The sequence below is a fragment of the Dendrobates tinctorius genome, unplaced genomic scaffold, assembly GCF_039654945.1.
Source record: "Dendrobates tinctorius isolate UK_male_01 unplaced genomic scaffold, ASM3965494v1 ptg000003l, whole genome shotgun sequence".
Lineage (NCBI taxonomy): Eukaryota > Metazoa > Chordata > Amphibia > Anura > Dendrobatidae > Dendrobates > Dendrobates tinctorius.
Genome location: NW_027361671.1, coordinates 40,776,980 through 40,798,914, shown reverse-complemented (window position 1 = coordinate 40,798,914; position 21,935 = coordinate 40,776,980). Strand labels below are relative to the sequence as shown.

At 40.4% G+C, this 21,935-nt stretch overlaps 1 protein-coding gene across 3 annotated transcripts in view; it reads left to right on the top strand.

Annotated features, from left to right (window-relative positions):
- Nucleotides 1–976: 976 nt before the first annotated feature.
- EFNA5 (ephrin A5) overlaps nt 977–21,935 on the top strand; it is a 569,875-nt gene continuing 548,916 nt past the window's right edge. The window contains exon 1 of one of the 3 annotated variants that reach the window (XM_073547528.1): nt 977–2,717. In XM_073547528.1, coding sequence (XP_073403629.1) covers nt 2,593–2,717 — 125 coding nt within the window. In that variant the 5' untranslated portion in view covers nt 977–2,592. The remainder of the gene's footprint in view (nt 2,718–21,935) is intronic. The other 2 variants (XM_073547671.1, XM_073547587.1) reach the window with 2 other exon arrangements.

Genomic DNA, 21,935 nt, shown 5'->3' with positions numbered 1-21,935 from the left:
CCGTGTGCGGTGTGGTGGTCCGTGTGCGGTGTGGAGGTCCGTGTGCGGTGTGGAGGTCCGTGTGCGGTGTGGTGGTCCGTGTGCGGTGTGGAGGTCCGTGTGCGGTGTGGAGGTCCGTGTGCGGTGTGGTGGTCCGTGTGCGGTGTGGAGGTCCGTGTGCGGTGTGGAGGTCCGTGTGCGGTGTGGTGGTCCGTGTGCGGTGTGGAGGTCCGTGTGCGGTGTGGAGGTCCGTGTGCGGTGTGGTGGTCCGTGTGCGGTGTGGTGGTCCGTGTGCGGTGTGGAGGTCCGTGTGCGGTGTGGAGGTCCGTGTGCGGTGTGGTGGTCCGTGTGCGGTGTGGAGGTCCGTGTGCGGTGTGGAGGTCCGTGTGCGGTGTGGAGGTCCGTGTGGGGTGTGGAGGTCCGTGTGGGGTGTGGAGGTCCGTGTGGGGTGTGGAGGTCCGTGTGCGGTGTGGAGGTCCGTGTGCGGTGTGGTGGTCCGTGTGCGGTGTGGAGGTCCGTGTGCGGTGTGGAGGTCCGTGTGCGGTGTGGAGGTCCGTGTGCGGTGTGGAGGTCCGTGTGGGGTGTGGTGGTCCGTGTGCGGTGTGGAGGTCCGTGTGCGGTGTGGTGGTCCGTGTGCGGTGTGGTGGTCCGTGTGCGGTGTGGAGGTCCGTGTGCGGTGTGGAGGTCCGTGTGCGGTGTGGAGGTCCGTGTGCGGTGTGGAGGTCCGTGTGCGGTGTGGAGGTCCGTGTGCGGTGTGGAGGTCTGTGTGCGGTGTGGAGGTCTGTGTGGGGTGTGGAGGTCTGTGTGGGGTGTGGAGGTCCGTGTGTCGCTGCTGCTGGGTTATCGCCCCGCAAGTTGAACACTACACTGCTTCCAGTGGCCGGTGACGGTGCAGAATGCAGCTTTGGCTGGGCTCATCTCCAGTGCCAGGGCTGCTGCATTTTGCCTGTGAAGCCTCCAGATTTCGGTGTCATTCAATTAGCCCGGCTTCAGGGAAGGTGGGGACGTTTTTGTTGGCCGCCTGGCGCCGCCTGTTTCTCATGTTGCTCACCAATCCTGTTGCAGTGAGGAAAAAAAGGGAGCGAGCCTGTGGAAATGTCTCAGCAAACAGCGGCTCTCGCCTGGAGTGGCTGCTCGGGGCTGTGTGCCGCCCCCCCTCTGCTGCCCAGTAAAGTGCAGGCGCTCTCCCCGGATCCCCCGGCGGCTGCTGCCTCTCCTGAGTCCATCATCTGAGGACCCGCGCTCCTACCTGCCCGCCCGCTGCGGGTGTCAGCACCCACCTGCCACCTACAGTGTGCCCGGCTGCCGCAGCTGTTTACATAGGACTGCACAGACTGAATGCCTGCTCCATGCAGCCTCCCTAAGCAGTGAGTCTTTGGCTTTATGAGGGGTGGGACTTTTTTGGAGGGGATTTGACTCCTCCAATTTTTTTTCCTATTTTTTTCCCCTTGCCTGCCTTTTAACCCTGTCCTCACTGCTGCTGTATAATAAGTTTTTCTCCTTCCTCTTTGCCTGGGAGCAGCTGCAGTCCTTGCCAGGCTGAGGACGCTTCTCATGTGTCTGATGTTGGATTTCGTGGCTCATTTTATTTATTTCAAACTGTTTCCTGCTCTTACAAGTTGATCTCCTGGGGACTGGCCGAAAAAGAAAAAAACCCTGGAAAAAGCGTGACTTTCCCCTCCTGTCGATGCCTAGGGCAGTCTCTGGACCTCATCTTTATGTATGTGGCTGTTTTATGCAGGAGACTTGGATGCATTTCCAGGAGTTTGTTGTTTTTTCTTATTTTTTTCCCCCCTCAACTATAAAACAATTTAATTAGCATCCTGCGCGTTGAGTTTGGATGTGAGACGTCACTCGGCTTGTAGGATTGTTCGATTTTCTTCTTACCTCTCAAGCGCTCACCCCGCTGAAAGAAAGGACAAGGACAGAGGCGGGGGCGAGGATACATAAAGTACCCCAAAGACGCAGACTCCTCAGACACACCGCAGAGCATCCTCTGTGCGCTTTGGAGATGGCCATTGCCTGATATTCTCTACATGCTGAGAGGCTCTGGTACTTGGTGTCCTGGGTGTAAGTTTTGCGTCAGGGAGACCCTTCATCTACAGCTTCTTCTTCCTTGACATTGTATCCAGCAAGTGCCACAAACACAAGTCCCTGCCTTTATATACAGTAACTTTCTACAGAGCTGGCCACCCATCCTGGACTGCACAGACACCAGCTCAGCCATTCCTTTATGAACCCGTGAATTGAATCGCACTTTTCCTTGCGTTTCGCAGGAGGGGTTGGCATCTGGACCGTAGCGCGCCTGAGGTGCCCCCCTGGGAATGTGTCCCTTGTTCCTTTGCCCTGCTGTGTGTGCAGGGAGCGCTGTGTGAATGTGCACCGCCCTGCTACTCCTGCTCTCAGTAGCAGCCTCAGCAGCCTTTCGGCCTCCAGCACCTCCCTGAGCCAAGCTGTCTATCCCATTGCTGCAGCCGGTATCGCTGAGACATTCATACAGCCTTTCCTATTAACTCCGAGCTGTTTCTGCAAAACCCGGAGCCCGTTTCCGCTCCGCGCCTCTTATTCGTCTGCGTTTGCTCCTCTCGCGCCCCCTCTTTTTGGCCGGGAGTGATGTTGCACGTGGAGATGTTGACGCTTCTGTCTCTGCTACTCTGGATGTGTGTTTGCAGCCAGGATCCTGGCTCCAAGGTGGTTGCTGATCGCTATGCGGTGTACTGGAACAGCACCAACCCCAGGTAAGGAGGGGGGTGGCTGAGCGCCGAGACGCCGCTTTGTACTAAACACACGCTGTTCAAATCCGGCTACGGCAGCGTGGAGGCTGTATTGATCTGAGTGCCGTACCAGGCGACATATTCCAGTTGAATGATCGTGGAGTAACCTGTCACTTTTAATACTGTATTAAATTCTATTCTTCTTTTGCACGTGATCACATCTGTAGACTATATGGTTTAATTAGTACAAAGCCTTGATGTCTGCAGCACAAGACCCCGGTACAGTACATAGAAACTCAACGCTTTGTACTATGAGAGGCGACCGTCCCTTTATTAATGCATTGGAATCAGTCATGGACCATGTAAGCATTAGCAATGACTTGGCCAAGCTTTCCGTTATGTCGAACAACATCAAATATGCATCCGCTTTCATCTCTGCTCCCATCTTCCGCTTACTTCGTATTATCATGCAGCAGGCAGATTTACATAGGTCCAGTCAATGTGCGCGAGTAAAAGTTGGTCCGAGGAATAATGAACCTGTATACAGTTTTGGGAAAGTTTTCAGCCGCTTTCCCTCCCCCACCGGTGGTCTGATGGCTGCTCATTGACAGTGCAGCAGTCCAACTACCCTTAATTGAACAAACTCCTATCGATCTGTCAAACTCCACTAGTGTTTTCATTCCTTACAGATCCTGCCTCCCCCATGAAGAAAGTACATTTCTCTGAAGCATAATGAAGCTTTGAAGCCAAATATCTTGGTCATCCGATCGGCTACTAATTAACTCTACATAAACATGTGTTTTTTTTCCCCTGGAAGTTGGATTTTTTTCTTTTAAATGTGCACCCCAAACTGCAGCTGCTTTGGTTAAAGATGATTAGCACCATGAAATATGAGAGTAGGAATACATTTTCAAATGCCAGGGTAAATTAGGCCGGAAATAATAACCATCAATGTGATTAAAAGTGCATTAGTCTTAGGGCTTAGTACAAGGTATTGTAAAATAAACTTGAATAAAAGTTTTATGGAGACGACTAAGCAATAACTTTCTTGAGTTATGGGGACCAGTGTTGGAGGCAGCAGTTTTTATTGTTTTGTAAGTTAAGGTTTTTTTTTTTTTATACTCTTTTTCTTACCCACCTAGCTGCACTGGTATAAAATTACATTCCTTTTTTATAAATGGTGACCATATGTTTGACAAAGTCACCTGGCTCCTATATTATTGTCTTGTTAAAACAGATGTGAACCAAATCCTTCTTTACCTTTCAGCCAGGCTGAGGAGGACATTTTATCGAGGGTTATCTATGTTATGTGCCTGTGATACTGCTGTTTAGTTTGAGATTAGTACATTGATTTTTGTCACAGGTCATGTTTTTTAATAGATCAGAATAGCCTGCAGAAAAATCTCTTGCTCAAGAGGGAGCTGTGGAATAATCTCCAAGTTAACAGCGTTTGCAGTTGATACCAAAGAGCTAGCCACAGCTGAGAGAAAAGGGACTTTAGAGTTGATTTTTCTCTTATATGAATAGGGGGCCAAATTATAGACGCCCAATTTTGGGTGGTAAGTAGTAAGTATGCAAAAGGTGAATTAGCGGATACATCAGGGTCCTACTAAAATGTGTCAAAGATAAAAAAAAAAAAATCAAATAGCTTAATTGATACATCAACTAGAAGAAAGTAGTCTTAAAAATATTCCTCTCAATCCATACAGGAAACATAAATCTTTGTACCATGTTAGCCAGTCGATAGAAAAATATTAAGATTTGAGAGTCCTCAGTGGTTGATAACTTTTCTCAGTTAGCCATTAAAAAGTTATCAAATACTGAGGACTCTCAAATCTTAATATTTTTCTTCTCCATCCAGAATCCCATCTGTCTTGAAGATACTTAACACCTGATACAGCATGTTACTAATGGGGCCACCACATCTTGTAGGGTGACCAGCTTTGGAGCACTGAGTGAAAGTGGTGGTTAAGCTGGGGCACGTCAGGCAGGATTCTCTCGGTAAATTGAAAAGCAAGGCCAAAATGTGCTTTCATTTTCCTTGGGAAATGCCAGGAAGAATCTGGATTTTATTAAATGCCTTTCAAAGTTCATTAATTGCACTGTAAAACATGCAAACAACTGATAAGAACATTTCTTTTGTTCTTAAACGTCAAGCTACAAATTAATGAGTGTAGTCACTTTGCTTTGTAGACACAACCCCATGTAATAAAACAGGAGTGCTTCTGAAAAGTCTGAACAAGGGAGCACTACTGGGGCTGCCAGGATTTCTATGATATATGGTGAAGCTTAAGTTTTTAAGAGCATTGATGCTTCCCACTTCCCGACTTGGACAGACAGCCATACAAAAAAAGTAGAATGCAAAAATAAAAGGAGAGTTTAGGGAAATAACCCAAGCCTGATATTCCGAAAGTTTCAAATTATTATTCTAGAAATGCAATCCTGAGTAATCCACAGCTACTTCAAGGTACAGTAAGTTCTGGCATCTATAAGTTATATTAACAACCTGATGAATCTTCTAAGTCGATTTTCATTCCAACATCCTTCTTATACGGAAAATGTGTTTGAAGAAGCAGTAATGAACTTTTTTGACTTTTTGCCAAAAAGCTGCTGTAATAATTAAAAATGTCTGGTCCAAAATGTGTCTGCCTGGAATTGTGAAATATTGCATCCATAACAAATCATTAATATAAGTCAGACTTGTCAATTAGCAATATGCAAAAGTCATAGCATTTGTCTCCCAAGCCTGACACCAGCAAAGAAAGATTATTTTTGTGTCCTGCTTGAGTGAACGTGTTTAAGTCCTTCTGTAACCTCGTAACCTAGTTTTTTTTTTAGCTGAACCTACGTGCTTTCTCCAACAATATCCTCCAGATTTCTGCAATAGTTGTTATGTGCTGAGACTCTACCGGTGCTAAATTATTACCTAGGCGGACAACACTATTTAAGACTCACCATAGCTGGCTATTAACTTGGATTACTTGTCAAATGCCTCGTTCCTTTCCTCGCTCTTTTTTTTTTTTTTTTATTATTACATGTATATTTTTTAGAAAAATTGTTTATTTTCCTCGCTCTGTCCACCACACCTTCTCAAGGAAAGGTGACTTCCAAGGTCATCGACTTTTTACGTTGTTACGGCAATATACTTTCCTTTGCCCTCATATAGCTTTGCTGCATTAGTTCTTGTTGTGTGGGTAAATTGCTTTTCTGTGTTTCATAACTGCTGTAATAATGGAAGTAATGTTACGCATGTGCAGTAAACTACCGGTATACGGATTTCAATCCCTTAGTCCTTACAGTCAGTTTCCAGAATACAGAGCAGTTTGATTACTACTCCTTGCATGGCTGGATATTGAAATAGCTTTGTTTCAGCTAAATTCTTCAAAGTCTGTCTCTCGATACCTGCAGAACCAGGTTTATACTTGCTCTGGGCTTGTTTTCAAGATTTGGAAATCTTTGGAGGGCAGCAAGTTAAAATAAATAGTCGCATTCGTGATACATTGGTTCCTGCTTCCAACTTCCAGAGGGGTTTTTGATTTGGCAATTTCAATTTGAGGGACAAAGAGACCTACAGCCCAATAAATTTTTCATGATTAAAAGTGTAGCAGTAGTGTTCTCAGAAGTTCATTACGTGCAGCTTGCTGGCTTTAATAGTGTTACTCTTGCCTGTTAGAGCTTTGAAAGAATACCTTGGTTATTTCAAATGGGTTCCTGTAGCAGACTTCTATTTTCCCCTTGTGAATCCCATGCAATCAACAGTAGTTTTACAGACCTCATCCTTTTGAAGGAAGGGCACCTAGTTAAGGGTAAATTACCCTCCTGTAATTCTTCCTATTTAATCTTTTGCAAATGCCCGTAATGAAAGCACTACATTCCACCCAGTGGCCCCGTTTCCTGTTGTAGAGGGACAGATAAAGATGAGTCTTTCTTTCTGTCCCCTGTTGCTATGGACCCAGCAATCTACCAGCTCCATGCTGGGCTGAGAAAATGAATGAATACAATTAGTGCTTAAGGAAAGTTGGCTTGTCTTTTTTTTTTTTTCCTGAACCTCCATAGACAATCACACATGTGTACATCCAGGAGTTTTGCTTTCTCAATCATTTACATCGGTAGTATAAAAAAAATTAAATTAAAAAAATCCATCCTCAAAATATTTTTGGAAGAACTTTCACTTCAGTTACGCAGATACTAAAATTAGGGATCTTCCTGTGAAGTCTTACAGTTAGTCATCTCCCTTTCTCTCTCTTTTTTTTTTTTCTGAGTATGACCTTTCGAAAAGAACTTTTTGAGTCATTTAAGAGTTATTTCATTTATATTGTCTGGGGAGATATGTAAAAATTATACGACGAGGGCCAGGAATAAGAGCATAAAATGTGTACGCTACTTTTAATGATGCCAATAACTAGCTAATATCCGTTGCTATCGTATCACCGAGTCCCGAGAGGAGGACTGCTTGCCTTGGAGGTATGGAGAAAAGCCATCACCCAATGCTAGGGCAGCACTGTTTTCTATGGTACTGTAGATGTCATACGGAAGAAAATAACTCAAGACACTAAAACTTTATAGCAAAAAAACAGGAAGCTTGGACGTGAACTCGCTCACTGTCTGCTCGGTCAATTATGTCTTCTATAATTAAGTGACAAACTCAACAAATTGAGGTTTTAAGGTGACTTGAAATGGTGAAGGTGACGTCTAATCTTCATTTTTATGATTTTAGCATTAACTTATTTAATAAAGTGCCAGTGAAAATCTCCAGGAAAGCTGCAGAAAATATTTAATGCTTAGCGTTATTGATCATATTGGCTACATCATATTGTTCGGAGTGATAATTATTGTTCGATTTTTAATAGTTGAAATGCCAACGGGTTAATATCTTAATATATCTAATTATTTCACTTCCGATAGTAGTAATAGTTTAGACCATAGACCATATTCTGTTCTTCTGTAAAGCAGCGTTATTAGCTCAGTCCTCTTTTCTACTTACTTGGGGCAGGATGGAGCCACGTACACGGATTTAGAAAATGATGAAATTTGGTTTTATATACTATGACTTGGACCGGTCGAGGGTAAATAATATCGAGTACGGACTGTCGAAACGTAGCAGAGCTGAATTTGGCATTTAGCTGTTTGTTTTGAGCACTTATAGTCAAGATGCTGTAGGCTTATCTACATTCCTACGTGAACCTACAGCCAACACACCATGCAAAATGCTGAATGACAATCTCCTCTCTGTCATTACATTTTGTTTCATTATTACTAGAAATCATCTAGAGAGAAATTCCCTGAACGTGTCTTAATCTGGAGAAAGTCATCAGAAGAGGATTTTATCGTATTGTGTGCTATTTAAACACAAAATGGCTTCCCTGGATATTTTTAAAGATGGCCGCTCGATGTCTTCGGAGCTCCATAAATGGAGAATGCTTGTCAGATTAATGGGACTGAAGGCAGGAGAGATCCTGGTGGAGCACGTCAGAACTAGGACGGCATAAATCCTTCTCATTTGCAAACCTATTTTTTTGGCAGTGTAAAAATGGTAGTGTGTTCCAAGTGAGATTGTTAAAAGTATATTCGAAGGTTTTATAGTAGTTATTTCCACCAATTATTTCCTTCCTTATTAAAACATAATAGTATGTGATCCCCGGTCTTTAAATTTTGCAGATTATGTTTCAGAAATCTTCCCGAGAGCACAGCAAGTAGTAAGGTGGTACCTTACAATCTTTATTTTTCTTACTGTACAAAGTAAACATAAATTGCATGAAATCTGATCAGACCTGCATTGTCTGGCTCCAGAAATGGAAGAATGAATGAAATACATTTTACTTAGGGGTCAGGTACAGTTACAGCTAAATTTGCAATAATCGTATTGACTGGAAAGACATATGTCTACAGCTAATGACCACTTACATTCCCAGACCCTGAATTCTACGTTGTAAGATATCGAACCAAACAATTAAAATAATTTATTGTCATTAAGGGCGTTTAATCAAAGTTAACAAATAATGCTAATACGACGTCTCCACCACCATATCATGGTACTATACCGAATATTCTGTGCCAAGGAGAAGTCATTTTAAGTATATACATGTGCAATATTTAGAGGGGGGGGACAAATCTAATTTATTATGTGTACATTCATATCCTTCGACTATATGTAGAAACCTTTCCAAAGTGGAAATCTACATGTAGCAGAGTAGGAAAACCCAAGATAACACGATAATATATCATGAAGAGTGTGCTCAAATGCAAAGTCAGCTCTGCTGCAGATGACTAACGCAGCTCTGCTATATCTGTGAGATATATAATAACTATTTTGTCGTCTTTTTCTATCATACAATAAGTCTTTATTTGAACCAGCTAGGAGAATATGGTGATGTGTGACAGTTCCCTATATAACTCCTCTGTATATTCAGAATCTTACATATAAATCTGTCTAGAATTCATCTCTTTCTCTACTTGATTATATGAGCAAAGAAATAATATGACGAAGTTTGATCTGTAAACTCCATAAGAACATCCTAAATAAAAGAAACATACCATGCTGAAACGTGCCGGGAGTAAGGCAATGTCTACCATTTCCAGTGTACTCCTCTACTGGTTTTATTTACTAGATGCCCAAATCCATAATCTCATCAGTGCAATATGGGTATAATAACATGGGAATGCAAAATGCCCATAACCTAAAGGAATCCTCCCCTATCGGGGGATCTATGAATATCCGCTTCCATATTGGATAGGCAATAGTACTGGGCAGATGGCCCTTAGATATGAAACTTAGTCTTTCTTGATAATATTTTCCTGTTTAATTGTGTGAACAGGAAAAATCTCCCAAATCTTACTTTGTCTGCTCATGTTGCAAAGTGCTCTTGAGGATTCTATTTCCAACTGTCCTGTAAGTTATTAGCGTCTGTCAAAGCCATAATTGCCGCTAGTTCCTTACTCTATGTTCGAAAAATGCAGCAAATAAGAGAAAGCAAATGAAGGGCATTTTTTTTTTGTCACAACGGCACAGCTTACCCCTGGCCTTATTTCTTTTTATGAAGGTTTGCATAATTTAGTATTATATTATTAAGTCGCACCACGTGGGGGGGGTTAATATGAGAGTTGTATTTTAATTATAGACTTGGAATTATTACACAATAATTATTAGAACCCACATTTTGCACGACGCTCTGTAGTAGTTAAAAGTTGGTCCCACTGCAAACAACAGATTCTCAGAGTTAGTAATGAAGATTAGTCTGGGGGCACATATGTCTGGACTCACAGCGGCCTGGTCTGTGGGTTCATGGTGCACAGTTTGCTCATCTATTGCTGTAGATTAATTTAGATATTTTTTTACAGTTACAGTGAATAAATCACATGGAATTTGGCTTCTATGGAAAGATAGAAAGTCCCTTACCTCTATGTGGAAGATGTTTCTCTTTTTGCCCTTTACTATTTTGAATTTTTAATAATTTTTGCGATTACAGAAAATATTTTTGTCTGCTCACATTCATCATGTGATATAAATACATACAGTGGGTGCATAAAATATATACGGTATATAATGCGTGTGTGACTTTATACATATTGATATATATCTATAGATGTATAAATACATCAATATGTATGTGTATATCTACATCTATATATCTATCTCCATATATATAGATGTGTGTGTATGTGTGTGTGTGTGTGTGTATATATATATATATATATATATATATATACCTCCGTGCGCACGCGCACACACACTCTTTATCATATAAAGTATGCTATGCCTCATCTAGTAGATTAACTTTCTTTCTTTTCATAAGATTTATTTCCCTCCAAAAACATAACATGACTGTGAATCAATGTTGGCTGTTGGTTTGAACACAAGACTTTTTATTTTTTTTACAGTTTCAGCAATATTGATTTTTTTTTTTTTTTTTTAAACACAAAATATAATACTCGATATCAAGGTTGTCAAAAATGCACCTATGACTAGCTGTCTATTCTAAACACTATCCAGTACTCTACTTTGGAATACTTAGCGTTGTATCTATTCCGAAATTTCGTGTATCATATGTTTATGCTTTAGCGTGATCTTTTTTTTTTTTTTTTTCATTGTTATTTCAAAATTTTCGTTTATTTTCTACATAGTAATATATGCTCAGATTAAGCGGTGGCTGCAACAGTAATACCCCACACCCACAAATTAATGGCTCCCTTGTAATGTTTTCCATGGCAGGTTGAATTAACACCATGACTATGCATGCTTGGCTTAAAATCTGGGTATTAGGTAAACCTGTGATAATTACAACCTTCTATATCCCGGCTGCCTATTATTTATTTTATTCATATATTCCCCCTTCTTCATGTGTAATATATTAGGGTGCCTTGCCAGTCTGGTCACAATGGCTACAATATTGTCACTGAGCGCTCATTATGGTATGTAAATTTTGTTTGTACAATATTCATTATTGTATTTTAGATTGCGCTCTGATGATCTTTCTTGGTTTAATAGTGCGGCTTTACGAAATCCTTTCGCCCGCTAGCAACGCTGCGTGAAAAGTTCTTGCCGCCATAAAGCTGGCATTAAGATACGCGTGTGTGATCGCCTCACAATTAAACTTGGAAAAGAGGTATAATCATGTCCCCAAACTTTTGCGTGTGTTTGGACGGTTTATGTGTTTTGTCTATGTTTTGGCTAGGCATCTGCGATGGGTTGGTGCGCTAGTGTGTTTGTATGCAGCATAGAGAAGTCCATGTTGTGATCAGCTTGTGGCTTTTTATAGAGACTATACCGTGCAAAGACGGGAGACAAGATGGCGAACTCGCTTGATAGGCATTGATAAAACTGGTGACATTAATGTTTTCGAAAGTTCCCTAAGTCTTCCACTGCCTACTATTGATTGGAAAGACGAAAATATATTTATTACTCCTTAGTGCTGAAATGCTAATAGTGTTTTTGTCGCTCCCCATAGTATTCCCTGCTGTTCTGGGAAAATAGTGAAGAAATAAAAGCTGCCAAAAAGTGTGTCTCTTTATTACTAATTAATCAGGCAAAAAGGCACCTCACTGACAGAACCAATGTCAGGCTGACAGCCTCTCTGGGATATTTTATTTGAGATACTGTAAAAAAAAAAAATAAAACTAATTAAATGATTCTCTGGAGGCCTCTGCTCTATTAGCTGACATCACAATCTACCGTGGCTTTTCCAAAAGTGCAACCTAAAACATAGAAGAAAATACCTGAACAGGTCACCCTTTATGAGTTTTTACTGACTGTGATTTGTAGGCATGTAGAATAATCATAATTAATAGCTAATTATTGATTAGGAGCCACAATTGGTGGGGTCTTCAATATTGTCCATGTTGAGAATCTTCACCAGGTGTCAAATCTGAATCATAACTTTCTGAAATGTCACCAAACCGGAAACTTGTATATTTTTTATTATATACTGTACGGAACCTAATGACTGTCTGTCATCTCTTCATCCTTTACCGTTTCCTGGTTGAACTTCTTGGACTCGATGTAATTTTTTTTTAACGTTTGCGTGTAACAACATGGTAGCAATATTTCACCACCTACCTGACCTTTTGGGCTCACGATTCAGTTTTAGAACTTCAAGAGCAAGAAGAACCAGAGATTTTTAAGATTACAAATGTAACAAACTGTTACCCACCTTAATTCATTGAACTCATAGAGGTAGAGAATGAACAAGAAGTCTTGATACATAGAGGATTGCATTGTCTTTTTTGTGAATTAGTAGTTTTCTTGCTGCATCTAATGGTGGAATTCACCAATAATTATGTCTAGGTGTGATAACCTTGCTGAAAATATATTACACTCTCAAATGTGTGTACAGATTTTGGTATTAAATCACATTTATGTTCATAAGGTTGGTGGGTCTGAATATGAGCTCTGTATGTTTTCCAAGGGACAAAATTGAGTAAAAAAACATTCTTTTAGATTGGGCAACACCTATTTATATATAGACTATGCCTATATTTATAGAATTCTATGGGTCCGTAAAAGCGGCAGCATGGACAGATACATTTTTTGGCATCTCAGATCAAGGACCCAATGATACACCAGTTTACTTGAAAAATGTTTAACCAAAAAAGCCCCCCAAACTAACATTCTGTAAAATTGTATGCAACTTGTCTCCATACATATCAGGTCCTAGCCACATGGTAGGGCTTTTCATCACTATGTAACTACCCTACAGTATGGTTATGTTTTAAGACTCTTTTCACATGGTCAAGTTTTTTTTTTTTTTTATTCTGTTCTACTTAGAACAGATGAATGGAGTGAACCGATTTCCTACAAGAACTTTTTTTTTTTTTCAGTTCTAAACATAAAAAGTGTGAGGAAAGCTGATGGACCCCATATACATTTATTTTGCTTTGCTTACATAGCACCATCATATTCCATTGCACTTTACATATAGTTACACCACTGTACCCATTGGGGCTCATGATCTATATTCCCTATCAGTATGTCTTTGTAGTGTTGGAGGAAACCGTAGAACCTAGAGGAAACCCAAACAAGCACGTGGATAACTGCAAACTCCTTGCAAATGTTGTCCTTGGTGGGATTTGAATCCAGGACCCCAGTGCTACAAAGCAACAGTGCTAACCACTGAGCCACATTTATTGGGGCCTCTCTGCTCCCAATTCACATAAGAAACCAATTCCGATTATCTTTTCTATTCATTCTAAAAGGGAACAGACAAACAGAAAACATAGGCATGTGAGCATAGCCTTAAAATGCCCGAGAAATCCAGGGAAACTGAAGGAAACATATGCAATCTCCATGTCGAGTTGTTGGATGCAGACCCGCGACCCTATTGCTGCAAGGTTACAGTGTAAGCACCGAGCCAAAGTGCTGTCCACAGCCACAGTTCTGCTCGATTATCAAGATATAAATAAATGATATGATTATTTTCTAGCCAGGATACTCCCCAGGAGTTACGACCACGTCTCACTTCTGAGATTAGGTTGGCATCATATTTACAGCGTTATATTTCTTTTCTTTTTCTCTGTCTTCTGTGTTTTATTCTCGGGAATATAACTCTTAACAAAAGAGAGAATATTCAATAAGAATTGCACCACCTGGATTTTATTACATTGTATTTCTTAACAAAGTACAGATGAAAGGAAGTATCCATGTCTGCGAAGATGATTGGCTTTTAAATGACTGTATCTAGAATGGAGTGCCAGTTTTGCTACTAGTAAAATGTCCTTCAGCATATTGATGACTTTGCCGTGTTGTTCAATTTTCGTTTTTGTTAAGGGGAATGAAATACTCCAAAGTAGGAGCTGCCTCTCAGAATCAGCCAGTCAATTTTCGTTTCATCCAGTTGAGTGCTAATTTAGCAATACTTAAAGGTTTCATTGCCTTGTAGTTAATTAGCGCCAAGTAATGAATGCTAACTGAACTATTAGTGCACATTGTCGGCGCACGGATGTTCTTTGTGTGATTGGATCCATTGCAGATCTGTAACACATACACACATGTTGGGGTGTTCTAGGATACAATGGTCTGAATGGGTAACATAATTGTAAAAAAAAAACTTATATTCACATCCACACACCTTTTTACTAATATACTCCATTATGATCACAGTGCTCATAATTAAATTGCCGATATTATATTTTAAGTTCCCCACACCAAGCTAACAAAGGAATATGAGAGATGTGCTATGTCCGTTAGGGGAACAATGAAAGTAATTACACACTCTGCTGTGCCAGAGTCATAAAGTGTTAATAAGCAATGGTGGGTGCAGTTGTGATTTATCTTCTCTTTTGTCATATGTGCTCCTGCCTGTCCTGTCTTTTGACAGCTTAATTAAATTACGCACTGGATCTAAACCCAACAAAGTAAAACACATAAAAAAATGTGAGCGAGCTAAAAACTTATCAAGACCTTGTCATCGAGACACCGTTGTACGTCTGGTTTACGTATAGTGGCCATCAGTTCTAAGTGTTTGACCATCTTCAATTTTGTAGACTTTCTTCTGGATTTTTAACCATCTAATCTGTCATGTGCCCCACAACAACCTGAAAAGGGGCGATACACATTAGATTAATGCCAAACCAACGTTCTGACCTTAAAGAGATCGTGCTACTTTCAAATACATGAAGGTATCCGGTTTCTCGGTGAAAGAATGATCAGACATGTTGGATTTTAATATGCCCAATTCTTTGTTCATTATAAGGACCATGCAGCGGCGGACGTGTTTGATACCCTTAACCCATTCACCGGAGCGTGCATGTGTATGGGGAAGAATAGTTGTAAATAAAAAAGCTATAAAAAGTATTTGTAATTTTTGGCCTTGAAGTCAGAACCGATCCAAAACTAGGGAACAAAGAACATCAACGCTACTATAATATTGTAAGCACCTAAAGAATATGGCTTTAACAGATGGCTCAATAATTGGAAAATACGCTGAATTTCGACATTACACCCAATAGTAATATATAGAACGCTTTTTAGACATTATCAGTCATGGCTGGTCGTTTACTGTAGACTGCATCTTAATCTTCACTCTTAAGTTTGGATGAATTTTAGTTTTTTTTTTTACTTTTGTTTTGCTGGGACATCCGCATGGAGTCCGTATGTTCCTTCCATGCTTGTGTGGGTTTCCCCCCACATAAAGACATAATGATATGGATGGATGATTAGCGCCATTGGAGACAGTGATGACAATGTCTGGAATATGTTGGCACTATGTAAGCACACTTAATAATTAATTAGTGAATATGGATAATTTTCCTAAGTCTGGATCAGCACATTTCTAGTTATAGATCCGATAAACGGTGTGCACTAGTATGAGCAATGCCTAATTATGAAAATATATATGCAAATACATATTCTAACCAGATCACAGGATTGCTAAGTCTTTGATCCTTGGTAGAGCATTATATATATCTCACTGAGCACAGTAATACTTCAGTTTATTACATTCAGAATTTACATAAGAGTTAAAATATTATGGCATAATGTTGGTGGGAATTTAACTAATACCTAATAAGCTGCATGTTATCAACGCTGGCAATGATTTCCAATGCCTTCATTTTGCATTTGACTACTTTTCCAGGCCCTGGTAGTGATTAACAATAAGTGAATGGGTGTTTGGAGGCAGACATACAGATGAGTTTCATTAGCACTCTGTGTTTGCAGCTCGGGATGTATCTAATATAATTTTATTGATCAGGCAGTGTGTGCCAGCGTTTGTAATACCTGTCGACTGAATAAAATCTTCCCATTGTTAGGTAGAGAATCATCACTGACATTGGAGCGGCACCAGCCGAGGTCATTGGAAGACCATTCGCTCTTCTGCGGCACGGAAATGTTTGCTTTCTGCCAATTTGTCACTCCTTTTAATTGATAACAGAAGCCATGGCAAAGTTTTATTTAATAAATATCTAAGTGGCACTTTAAGATACAGGCAGCTCAGAAGATCAATGACAACTAATATGTTAACCTGTTCCTTGCCAATCACTGCATTTGGTGCATTGAAACAATATATTAAGTTGCACTTACACCGAAAGATTATTCCTAGGAATACTGATGTCTTGTAGTGTAAACAGGATGACGATTATGGGCAAAACACCTGTTGTCGGGTGAAATGATTTTTAAGCTTGCCTAAAGTCATAGTTTTCAGCACTCGCCTTGTCGAGAACAATGGCCGTCTATTCACACTGAATGATCTATTACAGATTGTTCAGTGAGCATCATTTAGCTCTTTCTGTCGATGTGAACAAGATTTAATTGACCTCCGATTGGTGTTTATTTACTGATCTACGGTCGTTTATTTCACCAATCCGCTTCTGTAAGCAGACCTTCAGTCGGTATAGCTTATAATCTGATATGTCAACCATAGATGTAAATGGTTAGTGCCATTTTCTGTTGACTTAAAGGGCTTTTCCTTAAATTGCCAGTTTTCCCCTATTTATAAAGTAAAGTATAACTTGCCGTTCACTAAGGATGGGACCATTGAGACCCCCAAGGATCCCAAAATGGGGTTCTGCAGAGGAGGTGAGATGTGTATGCTCAGCCTCTGCTTCATCCAGTGGCTATGGGACCACCAGAGACAGCACACTACAGGACTCGATAAGTTTTGGCAATGAAGTGACTAGAGGCCGAGCATGTTCACTTCAACTGTGTACAGTCCTGCTCTCAAGAATGCTATGGGATGGAGAAATTTTATGGTTGAGTTTGTCAGTTGAATGAGCTGAGATTACTTGATACAACTTACTTGGAAGGCAGAGCCTTTACCGTGTCACAGAGTACCATCGTGTTATCGAAGGTATGTGAAAGTAGAATATAACCCCAAATAATCATTATGGTTACCTAATATAACCCTGGAAAGCAACTTTGTATGGAACCATATTGTGCCTAAGTTTCACTTCCCATACAAATATATTTGGATATGATGCAGCCATCCATCGGTGTTATGTCAGGCGATCCTCTGTGTATACAGTCCTTCCAACATAGGCTCTTAAAGTGATCAACAAAGCCTTACCATCTAATTTTTCTACACAAACTTACAGACAAATTCTATGGTAAGTCATACGTGATAGGCACAAACAGATACAACCTCCATGATGAAAACACGTCCTCATAGAGTTTGCATTGTGCTGCTACTGCATAAATGACTCATATATATGTTATACCCCAATGTATTCCACAATACAGAATGTACAATGTGTTCATCTCTTTTGCCATCCATTAGGGGCTCCCCATGATTTCTCTATCTCAGGAACACATGCTCTCATACATTAGGGCCAGTTTTATAGGAATATATTGAAATCACACTATTTATATGTATCCCCTACCATAAAATAAGCTAATTCACACCTGAATGAAAATATATGCAGTTGTAAACTGTATAAATGACAGGGTAATTCTGGTATGTATACATTTTCTGCTCAGCATTAGTCTATACATATTCTTTCCCAATTGCTTTGCTTAAACAATTACGGAGAGAGCACTATCATTTGCCTGCTTGACGATATCTTCTTTTGTCAGACAGCTGTTCATACATTCACATAATCACTATTTCCAAGATTTGAATTTCTTTTTGTTGTGACGTTCGGAGAGAAGTAAAAGGGATATTAAATTCAATCTCCTCCGAGTGGGTGCGAATCCACAGGAGATCAGCATGAATCTTGTAGAGGGTAGAACCATTCCGGACATGAGAATATGTTCATTTACCTCCATATATGACATATTAGGACTTCTCTGGATGAGTCATAGGAGGATTAATCCATTTTTGTTTGTCACTTACAGTACAAGATCTGCAAATACGATATTTCTCATCAATCACATTGTACTTGTCCTCCTCGTATGAGGAAGAATTACAGTTTACTTAGCCCAACTGTACAAAACTGAATAGACAAAGACATCGTGACTTTGTTGCTACATCTTTGTATATTGAGTAATTAGGTTTTTTTTTTTCCTGCCTATAAACTAGAAATTACCCTAGGGAGATAGTTGTATGTAAAATAAATTTTGATGTCTTATAATTAAAAAAAAGGTTTCAGTTTATGTTTCAAACCAAGAGACTGAATCATTTTTTATTACATGAGCTCTGCTTAGGAAATTGAAGAGCGAGATTTAATGTCTCCTGGTGGCACCTGGCTACCTTATACAATGCCCAGGGGATCGGCTATGGCAGATAATATATGGCCTAATTGATTTGTTTATTTTGTGTTTAAATATTTCCAAATTTTTAATTAGATAAACCTTAACAAACTAATTTTTACAGTTATTTAATTACCAGCTGTTGGCTTAGATACTGTTAAGAAAAATGGAATGTAACATTTCGGTTTGGCTATAGGTCAGTAGCAATACTATGTATCATTTTAAAAGGCCCAAGAATAAAATATTTCTGAAACTTTACATTCATATTCATTACTTGATTTTTTTTTTCCATGATTTTTAAAATTATGGAATATATAGTGTACACTGGATAGAATGATAATTAAAAACAAGGGGTCCACCATGCAGAGATGTAAAACTGCAGCTAATGTGAACAATGACGGAGCGTAGCTGCGAGTAAGCACCGTAAACACACCGAGTTAAATGTCACTCGGTGTGATCAGAGTGCAAGGTACCTGACTCTGTTACTCCACAGAGTAGTACAACAACTGAGAGCACTCTGAGCTTTGCCCTGTTAGACGTCACAGGAGCATAGTGGTAATGACGCTAGTTGGGGTCACTATAGCTATCCCCCCAGAGAAGACTAAGCTGGTGGTTGACCCTGCTCTGACACACAGTGTGCTTTAGCACACGTGTTTGAGGATGCCCGGTGCAGATGCTAAGTTCAAGCCGGAGTTCCCACCCTACACTGCCTGTCTAGAGAAACACTTGCAGTGCTATTAGCGGCACACATGCATACAGGATGGTAACGTATCCGCCAACCATACGATACTAGCACACAGGCGTGCGCTCCAGAGGACCTTTTATACATACATCTCGAGTCCAGATAGACAGGACCTTGCCTGTGGACCAATCAGAAGCTGCCACATAACCAGAGCAGGTGATGTCCGAGCACCAATGAGAAGGCGCCACATCCTGGACTTGCCCAGTACGATGAAATCTGGACTTAGGCTCCAGAGTACAATGCTGCATGTGTAAACCAGTAGTAACCATGGGCTTAGCTGGAGAACTAGCAGCAACTACACGTGCAGCATGAGCCTGGGCAAGGTCCTGGGGCTGGAGTCTGTGCTGAGCAGTCATCTCAGTGGCCGAGCCTGAATGGGAGACCACAGCACCAGACAAGGCCTGGGATCTATCCCGTGCAGTGGAAAAATCCCAGCACCTAACAAAGGGTTAACACCATTCTTACGTGGATGGCACTAACCAGACATGAAGGAGCCTGAGGTGGGGAAACATGGATGGATTAATACAAACAGAAGGAATTAATTAAAAAATATACAATTAAAATGGACCTTTTAATTCACAGATAAAGGTCCCCATACACCTTGCCCAAAAGTTGGCTGCACAAACCAATATCTGTGGTATTGGCCATCAGTATAATGTGGCATTGCAGACTATGCTGCCTTATAAAAGCTATAAGGGCCATTGATATAAGATAGCTGTTGGCCATACGAGCTATCTATCCCAACCCACCGGCACATATGCACGCTCAGATTGTCACAGTGTCTATGTGTTCTGTATGGTGAGAGAATAGTAAGCTGGAAACAGTTTATCTCCAAAGACAACAAAAGGATTGGATGTTTAAATTGACTGTACCCTATTGTTCTCTTCCCTCAACATCATCCGTCAGGGGAGAGCTGAGAGGTCTCCATGCACATCAGATGGCGACTGGTCCTACCAAAAGCAGCAGGTTTGGCCGACTTAATAGCATATGGAGACCATTTCGATCTTGCTTCATTGATAGTTCTGATTCTCCTCCGAAATCAAATAGTGAAGTAATTGTAGAGGAAACCTGAACCTACTAATCAGTGGACATCAGTCTTTAATATGTAGGAATTCAATGTAAATGTTCCACCAAGCTAATTTAGATTCATATTTGCCAAAATATTAATTAAAATGGAACTTCTTTAACCTACGCCTTAATTATGGGTAACGCATTCATCTTGTAGGAAGTGATTTCCTTGAAGCTGTTGGGTAATTAAATGTTTTGGTCTTTGTTCATTTCTATGGAGTATTTGTTGTTGGAACACATAAGCGTAATCATTACTGCGTTAAGGGAATAATAGTATTTGTCCGTAATGTGGTAATGATTGCCCTGTGGTCAGTCCTGCAGGAAATAACAGGCTCATTTACATATGCAGATCCATTCAGCGGATACAATGTATTCATACAAGGATATCTATATATGTCCCAATTTGCTCCACTAGCCATATTACTGCAAACCTCTTTTAAGTGTACAGGAAGCAGTGATGAATGGGTGACAGGATAATGTAGCGAGGTCTAGCAGAGAATTGGTATTTTTTTTGCCAGTGAGTTTTTCTAGTGATACAGCACTTTGACGGCTCTCACTGACAGGCAGGTAACGTCAGGGCATCAGCTCCTACTCCCAGGAATCCCATCACTGTCAGAACCATGTTTGCTCTTTAATCTATGGTTCAATTGCACTAATCTTTTCCAACTCCCTTTTTTTATCTGCGGCGGATGACAGGAAAAAGCCATGTCTGCTTCCCTCCCGTCGTTATTTGTTTATTCCTATCCAAACGCCTAACATTGTTTAATGCTTACCTGTTGTATATAATCCATGTGGTCTAATAGGCTGCGCTGCAAACTTATCATCAGTGTTTGCTCCAGGTAGATTTAAATAGTGTGCCAGCTGACCTTTAACTTACAAATTGACAACAGCTATCATTTTTATGTTGTTCTGACATGTTCAACATTTAAGGTATAATTTCCCACCTTTCAAGTCATTGGAGGAGGAAGCAATGCAAAGTTGTTGGTACACGTCTGCAGGAATTTCGGGAACTATGTCTGTTGCATTGACACGGCTTGGTGGAGCACAGCAGCTAAACAGGTTCTGTTGTTTGAAGTCCCTTGACAGCATCAGAATTATTATTATTAGGCTTAAACGTTTGTACATTAATCTATTGTACTGATATTAATGATGTGCCTTGTTGGTAATGCTAATTAGTAAGGTAATTATTAGCATAAAGTAAATGTGGCTAATTAAAATCTCAGAAAATCTCAGACTGAAATAAGTATTAGTCAGTGAGTCCAAGTGCAATATATGAGATTCTTATAGAAAACCACAACATTTAGAAACAAATGACTTTTACATCTACTGACCGCGACGGCTAAAACAATCATTCATATTCAGATGAATATGTGTTGCCGATAAGAATGATCTTACTACTGGCATTACTTATCCAATCGCCCATTGAACAAGCTTTTGAACATTGGTCGAGTGATTACTGGCATGTTTACAACAGCCCATAATTGGCATTTAAGCGTTCTAAAGGATGTTCATTCCCCATCATTGGTTCATCTAAATGGGCCTTTACTTTACTGTGACCTTTTCAATTGATGAATTCTACTAAAAGTCCTTGTCCCTAGTGTGTTCTTGTTCATCACATTTTAAAGGCCATACAATTTTAGTTACAGTACATGTCACCTAAATGTTTGTTTGGTCAGAATCTATTCCTTCCGAATCCCAATACTGAGTGTGCGTTTGTCCTCAATGTGGAGATGAAGTAAAGGCACATTATTTATTTATTATTCTTAGCTTATATAGATTTATCATTTTCCTCAGCGCTTTACATACATTATCATCG